The sequence below is a fragment of the Artemia franciscana genome, chromosome 9 (genome assembly GCF_032884065.1).
Source record: "Artemia franciscana chromosome 9, ASM3288406v1, whole genome shotgun sequence".
Taxonomy (NCBI): domain Eukaryota; kingdom Metazoa; phylum Arthropoda; class Branchiopoda; order Anostraca; family Artemiidae; genus Artemia; species Artemia franciscana.
This window is the reverse complement of record NC_088871.1, coordinates 25,299,276-25,311,810: the sequence shown is the minus strand read 5'-3', so window position 1 is coordinate 25,311,810 and position 12,535 is coordinate 25,299,276. Positions and strand designations below refer to the sequence as shown.

At 35.1% G+C, this 12,535-nt stretch overlaps 1 protein-coding gene across 1 annotated transcript in view; it reads right to left on the bottom strand.

Annotated features, from left to right (window-relative positions):
* LOC136031191 (SHC-transforming protein 1-like) overlaps positions 1 to 12,535 on the bottom strand; it is a 78,481-nt gene that overhangs the window by 8,841 nt on the left and 57,105 nt on the right. The window contains exons 4-7 of the mRNA XM_065710547.1: positions 12,175 to 12,358; positions 9,460 to 9,591; positions 7,789 to 7,973; positions 3,019 to 3,129 (exon numbers count right to left, since the gene is read on the bottom strand). Of these exons, the coding sequence (XP_065566619.1) occupies positions 3,019 to 3,129; positions 7,789 to 7,973; positions 9,460 to 9,591; positions 12,175 to 12,358 (612 nt within the window). The remainder of the gene's footprint in view (positions 1 to 3,018; positions 3,130 to 7,788; positions 7,974 to 9,459; positions 9,592 to 12,174; positions 12,359 to 12,535) is intronic.

Here is a 12,535-nt window from a genome sequence, read left to right as displayed (position 1 = left end):
CAGACTGGGATACCGGGACACAAATGACGACCGGGACACAGGGAATATAAATGACGACCAGGACACAGTTATTTAAGAATATCGTTCAAAGACAAATTTTTAATTGTAAGAAGACCGTTGAAAGAGAAATTTCTAATTGTAAAATGACTGAAGAACCTACAATGGCAACGGTACCACCATCGAAGTAGATAACCAGTGGGTTGTTCCATATTCCCCATTAGTGCGAAACGTCAACCCCAAGTCAAATTCGTGCATTGTTTGGCATCATTTTAACAACTTGCTCTCCATCAGCTCCTACAGAGTTATGGGAAAAATATAAGTCAAAAATGTCCGAAGATATACTCCATCGAAAACAGTTAGAGACGTCAGATATGACTTTTGATTTTACATCAGAAATTTATAACTACACTTTAGTTATTATAGAAGATTTGTGTGTACGTATGGCAAACAAACCTCTTCAGGATTTGGGAATGCCTTCACCTAACCGTATAGCTGCTGTTTCGACATGTGTAGAATTGGATCGTGAAAAAAGTTACAGTACGAATGATCTATTGTCGTATGTACAAAATAACATTTCCAAGTTAACGTCGGAATAAAAAGACATTTATGATACGATAGACTCAATTTCAGGACGTATACAACTACCTGCTGATTTCTGTAATTTAGTGACGTCCAAAAATTAATTGATTGAAAAAGTATTTCCGAATATTCTAAAAAATTATAAAAATAATTAATGGCTAAGTGAAAGAGCGATTCTCGCACCTAAAAATATAGACGTCCACGAAATCAACAATATTGTTTTGACCAAGATTCGAGACCAGGCAGTCCTTTACAAGTCAGTCGACACAGTTTTGGAACCAAATGAAGCGGTTAATTATCCATCTGAATTTTTAAATTCCATAGATCTTTCAGGGTTTCCACCACACGTGCTACAACTAAAAATAGGCGTACCAATAATACTTTCAAGAATTATCAACCCACCAAAGCTTTGCAATGGCACGCGACTTGCCGTAAAAAAAAACAATGGAAAACCTAATAGAGGCCACAATCTTGACAGGGCCTTTTGAGGGTGAGGCTGTTCTTATTCCTCGCATTCCCATGATTCCAACGGATCTGCCTTTTCAATTTGAAAGATTGCAATTCCCAATTCGATTAGCATTTGCAATCACCATTATCAAAGCTCAAGGTCAATCATTAGAAAAATGTGGTATAGATCTTAATACTGATTGTTTTTCCCATGGACAATTGTGCGTTGCATGTTCGAGGGTCGGTAAACCTGACAATCTATTTATATGCAGCGACAATTGGACAGCGAAAAATGTTGTATATTCGCAAGTTTTACGCAGTTAATTTGTATTGTATCTACCTATCTATCTATCTATATAAAAACGAGTTGTGTGTATGCATGTTTGTTTGTTTGTAAAAAGAGCGTTTGCATATGACGTCATTATTAGTACATACGGCTTTGTATATGCACAGACAATGGGAAAGCCAAAACACATATATAAATCTATCTATATTCACAGGTGGGACACAGGGACACAACTACAATGGCGCGTAACTAATATGGCGCGTAACGACTTACGCGCGCGGGGGGGGCTTGGGGGGGGGGCGAAGCGCCCCACCAACTAGGTGTTGGGGTGGCGCGAAGCGCCACCCCAACAGCTAGTAGGGAATATAAATGACGACCGGGACACTCAAAGAGAAAGCGACCGGGACACAAGGAATGTTCGATTAGCAATCACCATCAACAAAGCACCGGGACACAAATGACGACCGGGACACAGGGAGTATAAATGACGACAAGGACATAAGTAAAAAAAAAAACTAAAAAAACTAAAAAAAAGGTAAAAACTACAAAAAAACTAAAAATAAAAAAAAACTAAAAACTAATAAAAAAAACTAAAACAGCTAAAAAACTAAAAAAACTAAAAAAGAAAAAAAAAAGAAAAGGAAAAAAAATGAAAAATAAAGGAGAAAAACAAAACTAAAAAAAAATAAAAATAAAAAAAACTAAAAAGAAAAAAGAAAAAAAAAACTAAAAAAAACTAAAAAAAAAGTAAAAACAAAAAAAAACTAAAAAGAAAAAAAGGGGAAAAATACAAAAATTTATTTCATCATATACCATTTCAAAAACGAATGTATATACAGACCGGGACACCGGGATACAAATGACGACCGGGACACAGGGAATATAAATGACGACCGGGACACAGGGACACAACTACAACGGGGACGCCGGGGGGCACAGGGGGATAGATTACTATATGTAAACAACGTGCAAACTTCACAACTTGCAGCCCTTTCCTCGGAGACTGAAAGGGATTAAGTCGTCCTCAAAGACATAGCTATTAGATTTTTTTTTACTATATTGAACAATATGGCTATCTCAAAATTTTGATCCGGTGATTTTGGGAAAGAAATGAGCGTTGGAGGAGGCCTAGTTGCCCTTCAATTTTTTTGGGTCATTTAAAAAGGGCACTAGAACTTTTAAGGTCCGTTCGAATGAGTCCTCGCAAGATATTCTAGGGCCACTGAGTCGAACGATCACCCCTGGGAAAAAGAGAGAGAGAGAAAAAAAAAAACACATCCGTGATCATTCTTCTGGCAAAAAATACAAAATTCCACGTTTTTGCAGATATGAGCTTAAAACCTCTACAGTAGGGTTATCTGATACGCTGAATCAGATGTTGTGATTTTCATTATGATTCTATGACTTTTAGGAGGTGTTTCTACTTTTATCGAAAATAAGGGAATTTTTTTTTCTCAGACTCGGAACTTTTGTTCGGTAGGACTAAACTTGATGAAACTTATATATTTAAAATCAGTATAAAAATCCGATTCTTTTGATGTATCTATTTGTATCAAAATTCCGTTTTTTAGAGTTTCGGTTCCTTTTGAGCCGGGTCGCTCCTTCTTTACAGGCTGGCAGATTTTTAGTGACACCTCCGTTCCTTCATAGGTTTGAAAACGATACTAAAACCACTCCCACCCAGGAAAGAAAAGCACACAACTTACTACTCCTTCTGGATCAACAAGAAGTAGATGTTTATGATTTCCATTTTGAACTCCACTTAAAACATACTGTCCTTGTGTTCCTTGGGATTCTCGAACTAAGAATTCTCCATCCTATAAAACGAAAAGAAATTCAAATGTTGTGTTGTAAAAGAAAATAAAAGTCTTACCCAAATCTATGAAATCATTTTATTAAGTGAAGAGGAGGAGGGGGTGCTGAAGGCTCGTACTCCACTGAGATTCGTTATCTTTTTTCCCGTTCAGGATTTTTATCATTTCTTACATTGTCAATATACTATATATTGATAATTTTGTATTATTTTTTTTTGTCAAGGTCCAAAGTGTCATTTGTTGCAATAAATATCTATCTATAATTTTCCCCTTTAGCATTTTCTTTCGAATTTGTCTATGCTGTGGTTACTAGTCAGTTTTATCAGATTATTGAAAAAGTGAGAGAAGAATCGAACTATTTTTTCCCAAAACTTTAAATATGATACACCGAATTATGAATATTTATTTACTGAATCATGACCACATCAGCACTGATATTTACTCGAATATTTAAATCCCATTATAAACTATAGTAATAAAACTGAGAAGCACTGATGGGTGCAGAAACAATTTTTTTTTTATAATTAAAAAAAAAAGAATCTGTTCCTTACGAAGATAGACATTAAAACGATTCGAAAAGGACATTTTAATCATGGTTACAGCGGTAGCTACAACCTAGTAAAGATTTTAATATGAAATAAGTTAGGCGACACAAAATGCGAAAAGAAAACAATTCTCCAAATTCACATTTAAGAAGCAACGATTCTCTTATTTTGAAACTAAAAATTAATATACTATGCTCAAAATTTTACCAATACCTGCTCTAAATACAAGACAGTCAATAATCAAAGCATATTTTATCATTTCTTTTAATGAAAGTTCCAAGAAAAATTTCATTTTTGCTGCTTGTACAATTAAGATTTCTGGACACGAAATCTAAATTTTTTGCCTGCAAGCTTAATTATATCCCTATATGATACTGTATTTAATCATGTGGCAAAGATGAAATGCAAGATTTTTTGGAATCATACATGCAATTGAGTAAACATTTCCCACATTTTTCCTGTCCAAATGCTTTGAGAATGAGAGGATTCATTATGGAAATTGTCGGTGATAACAACAATTTTGAGGCTTCAGCGTCCCCCCCCCCGAAAGATTGACCAAGCTTCTTCAAATAGAATTTCTATAGAGAAAGCAATAACGTACATAAATGGATAAAACCTCAAAAGAATCAAATCTGTCACGCGAACCTTAAAAATAGTCGTATTCAAAGAGTGCCATCTTCATATGGTCTGCCTCTGTGTTTATGAACGAATGCAGCATTGGGCGGCATATAACCTCTCAAAACGAGAGGTAGAAAATAGCACCTAGATAGTTCTAAAATAAATTGGCACTTTGAGAATTTTTGCTCGATAGTATCCTGGCCTTATTAGGGTCAGATATTGTTGTTGTACAGCACGCCATGACAGAAATCAGTACCTTGCAACGCAGCACCATCTATTTTGTTACTTCAAAAGGGCACTAAAGCTCTAAGTATCTGGTCGAATGAGGTCCCACCCAATACTCAATGACCATTGATTCCAAACGATCCCCACTGGTAAAAAAAAAGAAAACAAATAAAAATGAGTATGTAATAATCCTTCTCGAGAGAAATAAGGATATACACAAATGATGACCCAGGGAGGGGGGGGGAGGGAGAGAGGGTTGAAACATCCACTCTTTAGGTTTCAGAAATGTTGAATTTAAAGGTATAGTTTTCATCCAGATCGAAGCCTTTTTCAGGGACTTTCATCACTTTCGAAAGTCATGCATGTTTTCTTCGACGGGTGATTTCGAGTTTAATGAATTTTGAAACCTGCAACCAGAACAAAAAAAGTATTCTTTAAATGAATGAATCGTTTCCACTTAAAAAAAAAATCAACAACTATTTGCCATGGTTGCTTTTTACTTGCCGATCATGATCGTTAACAGATGGGTTGATAAACGTTTGGCTTCAAATAAAGAAATTAACCCATTTGAGATATCAACAAAAGCAGAACAGAATACTGTTCTATCTGAATATTACTAATAATACTACTACTAACAGTTCATTGTATCACCAAGCCGCTTGAAAACAACACAGGTATGCACGCTCCCACTCATCCCAATCTACTTAAAACCTCCCTGTTTACACCCTTCCGAAAAGTTCAAATCTCTCTTAAAGGCTTCCTTACAATCCCTAAAGATTCGTGGACGATCTGATTTTCGTTTTGCCCTAGATGGTGGCCAAAGAGGACAATCTTTGGCAATTTTTCGTCCGCAGGACCTGTCCTAGCTATCTCAACCTTTCACTCATTATAGCCCTAGAAAACAGAATATAAGCACATTTTTTTGCACAGCTTACTATTTGAGATAAGGTCAGTCAGACGTGTACTCAAAAAAACTCGCAAAACAGCGCAGTAGTGAGGTTCAACATATCTATTCTCATATGCAATGCCAGTAAAAGATCGACAGAAGTTGACATGCTTCAAAGATTTACATTTAAAGGCACATAGAAACACATTTGATTATAATAGACTTCAAATGAGAGTAAAATTGCAGCGAAACCCAAGACGATTTAGATTTCTTGTGCGAAAAAATGTATCATTGAACTGATCAAGTGTTTCTGATCTACTTTGTGAAACCGTGTTTTTGCTTGTTTTTAACTATTGGCACAGATGTTATGGGAACGATCTATGCTGGAATAGCTCCATAAAAGTTTTTGGCCATTACATCGCAATTTTTATACCCTACTCGTAAACAGCAAACTCAACGTCGTGTTAGTCAGAACAACAAATTCATCATACCCATGAAAATCCACATTGGTGAAAAACCATACAAGCTTGACCAATGTAAGAAAAGCCTTTCGATGTAATGTAAGATTATATTTCATCGAAAGGAAAGAAACCACAAAATAAGAAAGAAAACCACCGGTAAAAACCACTTGAAGTCACTGGTAAAAGCAATTGGTGTAGTTGCATTATTTTTCAGGTCATAAGTTCAAAAACGTGTTTTTTCACAGTTAAAAAATAAAACTGTGAAAGTGTTTTTTCACAGTTAAAAAAAGTTTGGAAGAATAAAAAGATAAGTCTGCAAACGAAGATTAGAATATTGGAAGCTACAGTGATGATGGTGGTCAAATATGGTTCTGAAGCATGGGCACTCCCGAAAAGCAGATGAAAATTTACTAGATGTTTTCCAGAGAAATTGCCTACGGATTGTTCTGGGTACCCGGCTGACTGACCGTATTTCAAACAGTAGGTTGTACGAAAAGTGTGGTTCAATCCCACTTTCTGGGGCTATAATGAAAGAAAGGTTGAGATGGCTAGGCCACGTTCTACGGATGAAGGATGACAGATTACCGAAGATTGTCCTTTTTGGCCAACCGTCTGGGCTACACGGAAAGCAGGTCGTCCTTGTCTGGGTTGGGAGGATGTCATAAATAAAGATTTAAAGGAAATGGGAACTTCCTGGGAGGGTGTAAAGACGGAGGCTTTAAATAGATTAGGTAGGAGGAGGAGCGTGCGTAGCTGTGTTGGCCTTGGTCGGCTTGGTGCTGCAGTGAGTTATTATTATTATTAGTAGTAGTAGTAAAAGGGATTTCACTAGGCTGAATTGGACCGGTTAAAATTATCAAAATACTCAGCATTTTTTTTTCATTTTGGAAAATAAAGTCAGAACATTTTTTTAATAGACTGAGAATTTGGATAGACATTTATCCATTCAGGTGAAAGCATCAAAACATATTCACTTATATCAAGTTGTTTTACCTGATAACAGCTTAATTTACTCAAAACTTTTGAAATAAGGATAAATTTCCGAAAAAATAGAGCCAAAGAAAATAGCACAGAACATTATATAGCCCTTTTAAGCTTAAAAAATCTGCCTCAAGGATAAGCTTGATTGAACCGTAATAATTTTAAAGATGAAAAAAGTAATGAAAGATACTTTTTAAGGGATACAAGTATATTGCGTAACATAGATTTACTAGTACTATTACTACTTCTCCTATTACTTCTACTAACAACTCACCGCAGCACCAAGCCGCCTGAGGCCAACCCAGCTACGCATGTTCCTCCTCCATCCCAATCTATTCAAAACCTCCTCTTTACACCCTCCCAGGAGGTTCCCATCTCCTTTAAATCTTTCTTTATGACATCCTCTCAGCCCAAACGTGGACGACCATCTTTCCGTTTAGCCCAAGACAGTTGGCCGAAAAGGACAATCTGTCACCCTTCGTGTGCAGAACGTGCCCTACCCATTTCAACCTCTCTCTCGTTATAGCCCTAGATAGCGGGGTTGAACCTCATTTTTCGTATAGCCTAGTGTGTGAGATATAGTCAATCAGCCGAGCACCCAGAACTATCCGTAGGCAATTTCTCTGGAAAACATCTAGCAAATCTTCATCCGCTTTTCCGAGCAGAGATTTCGAATAAAACGATCAATTTATAAATAATAAAGTTTATGGTAAAACAAACTTACTGACAAAAAGAATAAAAAGGCCAAAATGAGTCAAGCGAACTTAATAAGTCGCTTTTGGAAAAAAATTATCCAAACAAGACAAAATTTCAAACTCCCTAATACACATCTACTATTTCACTGACAAAACAAAGGGAATACTGAGTATTTTCAGAAGCACTATCTTAGATTGTATTAAATATATTAAAAATGACATCAAATGGCCAAGAAAGCAGAAAAAATTACGTGTCGGAGTAAAACTTCTGCATCTTTTCTGCTTATCCCTCCATGATACCACGCTTCTTGCAAAAGCTGCGATTTCTGAGCAACAGAAGAAACATGTGCTTCAGGTAAAGTAGGAGTGCTTGAAAAAGGGTGATTTGTCTTTGGAGGAGGCACAAGTGGAGTAGGTAAAGAACTCTGAAGATGATCTACAAATAAAACAAATATTAAAGATTACGATAATACAGGGCTTCAGTAATAGGTGCAGTCAGGGAGATAAACCACTTTTTTTTTTTTTTTTACAGAAGCAGCAAAACAAATCCTAAAATGATCGTTTAAAAAGCATCTTTTCTGTCTCAGCCCCATCCAATAAAATCCTGACTGCACAAATGTTTGAAACTAAAGTCATAATTATGTAGAATTTTTAAATTCACTCTACATCTTAAAAACTGTCTTCATTATTTAAATATACTTCTTTTTTTTACAAGAAGATACAATATAACAATAGTGCCACTACCCACTAGCTTGATAGTTTCCTGTTTCAATCGATTTTTGGAATATTGAGGCATGGCAAACAAAGCTTGCCAAACCAGAGTTTCTGAAACTATGCTCTCCACCCAAAGAGACTCAAGTAGAATCTCATATTTCAATGGGGGTTAAAAAAGAGAGGTTTTTAGGTAGGTTGAAACATTGAAAGACGTAGCAGATATTGTATTTGGGCTCTAGAAATAAGACGATAAGAGCTGAAATAAGAGCTGATAATATGTTATTGTAAGTAAATATTACGAAATTATTAGGCGGCTGAAAATAATCCTCTTGGTGAGCATGGATCTCATCGAAATTTGTAGGGTATCATAGAGTGGATTTTATGACACACTAATAACGCTAATAAGATGTTTATTTATCTATTAATTATTGTTTTTTTTAACATGGCACTGTGTTTTTTTTTTGTGTTTTTTTTATATAAATGCCACATAGCATTGGGGATAGGTTTACTGTTAAAAGTCCAAATAGGTTGAAGCTATATTTCTATGGATATATTCTTACTAATTAGTATGAGCGATCTGCTCAATCTGATGACCGATAATAAAACATCTTTTCCCAAACAGCAGAGCCAAACAGCACGAGAAATGTTTGAAAACTAAGATGATTTCAAGATGATAGAACTTCTCTCCGTTGTACATGCTCTTCCGATGTACACACAAAAATAGCCACACAAAAATCACTACAAGGTAATCAGGATTAGAACTAAATGCTTTTAGAGGCGTAAGTTCAGTCGAGACCAGTTCAAAGATGAAAGGGGAACAGGTTCCATCTCCAAATCCCTCCTTCCCCGAAAACATTCCAAGATATTTAAGATTTGTTAAATTAATTTACTATTTTTTTTTCTTATGACATATGAGATTTTCTTTTGCTGTTAAACAGAATTCGGACTCCCCTAAAATAGATTATTGCACGTGTCTGTCTGAGCACACGTGAGTCTGTCTGTCGAGGTAAGATTTTTCCTGCTGTCTAGAAACAACTTATGGCTTCCGAAAGAGCACGAAAAGCTTAGCTACAGCTTCACACACAAAAAAGAAAGAAAAAATCCAAGATTAAAATTACAACCTAAACGTAGAGCCTAAACATAGCTCATGCATTTTTATCTTAACTCTGTAAAACAAAGAGAGCTTCAAAACATTCAGATGTACTTACTTGTATCAAAAGGATCTTCAGATACAGTGATCGGCGCGGGCTGTGGTGTGTTAATATAGTCATGACCAACAAATTTGGGAATTGAAAGAGACATAGGGGGAGCTTCAGAGGAAAAATCAATCAAGTTGCCCTCTGAAAATTAAAATCAGAAAAAAATAAGCCAAAGGCGTTCTGAAGATGTTATATAGGTCCACAAATGACCCAAACTCTTAAAACGTCATAAAAAACCTAACATAGTTTCAATTTGAACGGAAATGAACTTCAATGGCCGCGAGGGAGGGTCAATGTCACTGATCAAACGGTTTGTAGTAATGAAATTTAGGTAAACAGCAACTCGTGCAAATAAAAACTTAAACTCTTAAAAAGAAATCAGTGGTAGGTAATTGGTAAATCGATAGACAGAAAACTCGCAGTTGCCAACTGGCTTATTCGTTACAATGTAATGCGCATAGTAATGTACTGGTTCAGCTTTAGTATAAAACGTGGGGAGTTAAGGGAGGGGGACTCATCTCATATACAGGATAATTTTCGTTTAACGCTTTAATGTCGATCTTTACTTTTGTTTGAAATAAACTTGTTTATTTCAATTTAACTAAAAATCCGAAGCTAAGATTACAACAGAACCTGAAATATTCCGGCCTAATAAAACAATCTAGATAGGTCACAAGTTTTAGAAAATTCATTAAGAGCCTTAATTTTGCAAAAAAATTTATGTGAGTGACGTCATTTTTATATAAATCAGTATTGCAACACTTGTCAAACTTATCAGTAAAATTGAAGAATCTCATATATAGAGAAGTTTATATTCAATTGGTCAAAGAGCAAAAAACTGGTAATTGAAAAAATACATGCATATATTTTGACAAGGGATTTCAACAATTCAAAAACCTTAAAAAAGGAAAATCAAAAGTTAATGGCTTAGTAGAAATCGTTGTTAGAAATTGCATTTGCTGTAATAATCAAATATCTTTACTCGCTTTTTCCGTTGCCTGTAGTTTTTGTAGCCATTTTAAAGCTCACTTTTTAGAAAAATTTGGGTTTCTTTGTTTTCCCGCTAGTGCTACTTTTATGCCGAATTCCAAAATCACCTCGGATTATTTCTAAAGCGCTTTCTTTTTTCGAATAAATTATTACAAGCTTCTTTTTTCTACAACTTCACTACAAACATCAAAGTTCCGTATCAAAATTAAAAATGGCAATAATACACAAAAAATTTAATAAACTTTAGAAGAAAAGAAGCAAATCATTCTTGGAATCTCTGGATAGCGGAAAGTCAAAATCACATTTTCAAATTTAGCGTTAAAAGCTATAGGCTATTAGAATTATATTTCTACCAAAAGGACAGAAAAAGAAAATTAAAAATTGATGCAGTGCAATAGCTAACCAAGATAAATCATGTTCTTTTCATGTAGAATTTCGTTTTAACTTAGTTTACGATTTTGGCATTTGTAAGGTCTCAGTGGGTTAAATGCCCGTGAATTTTAATGCAAAGATCATACAACAATGAAATCGATAAAACGTCTTACACTGTACTGTAAAACAAAAATCGGTAATTATCTGTTACAGCGGTTATGCATGTAGAAGCTAAATAGAACCGGTTTTTATTCAGTTTGCGATCTGAATTAAATGAAATTCATTTAGTTAGCGATCTGCATTGAAAGAGAATAGTGTATTGCCATGGATGTTAAAATCAAAATTTAGGATTTGCTAAAGACTGAAGAAGAGGCAATTAGATTTTTCCAGGATGAGGGGTTGTTGCCCAAATCGAAAGAATGTGTCAATGGACACAACATGACTTTATACTCTTTCGATAAAAATTCTATCTAGTGGAATACATGAGGGGTGCGGCAGTGGGGTCAGAAGGCAGAGATCCTTTAAACGCGATTCTTATTGACATCAATGCGTTCTGCGCGGTTTGTCTTCTGTAAGTTTCTTTGGTAGTTTCCATAATTTGATTAACAAAGTATTATATTTTCACCATATTTTGTGATATTTCATTAGGAATGAGCGTTAGAGAAACAGGTTCTAATTAGCTCCTATATACATGCCGGTATAACAGATAAGTGCCCAAAAATCAATCCACAATCTAACTTTGTTTTTAACTTGGGTTAAAAAAAAGAAGGCTAACCATTCCTGGACCGATCTTATTCTGATTCTACAATCAGTGACGCGTTCAGAATCCCTTCATGTCTATATGAATCTTTATTGGGAACAAGAAAAGAAAATATTTTCATAGGATAAATTATCCTTAAGAATGCTACTAATTATTTCCATACAAACAGACTATCAACACACTCGAGAAGATGTGCGACCTTTAATGAATCAATAGTAATAACTAACGAGAAACACATCGGAAGCTGACACTACTAAATTTTTATTCTTAAATAAAAATTTATGATTTTTTAGTAATAATATCAGATTACAAAGATTTGGCACGACGAATTTTACTTTCAACTTAGCTATTTTTACATTATTATGTTGAACTTCCAAAGACTTTTTTGTTTAACAATCATAAATTCTTCGTAATTAAAAATCACGCAAAATTTTATTTTGTAAGAATTTCTTCGTTTTTTTTTTCATAAATAGTCCCTGAGTTATTTCTTTCCATTTTCAAAAGATTTTATTGAAAAGCAAACTTTACTTTTCTTTTTTTCTTTTTTTATTATGATGAGGCCCAGCTACATTTAATACTGAAAATCGGAATACTTAGCTCACCTTTCTTTTGCCTTTGGACATTGTGCCGAAAGGAAGGTCCGGGGCTAGGTAAGGTATTTTGACTTGAGGTAGATGGCAGAGGGGAGACTCGTGGCGGCTGAGGGGATATTCGCGGGTGAATGGCATCAGGCTTATCCTCGCTCCATGTATCGTCACTCTCACTAATTTCCGAAGATGGTGGATTCTGAAACAATTTCGTCAAGTAAAAGCTAAATTTAGTTTTCTTTTTTAGATTTTAGCAATATTGTAACGTTATTTTATAGAGTGTAACATGTTAGTAATTTATAATTTAGCTTAAAATAACAATATATATCATATGGTGCATTTCCTTTCAAATCAATTATGTTCTTGGGGATGCACA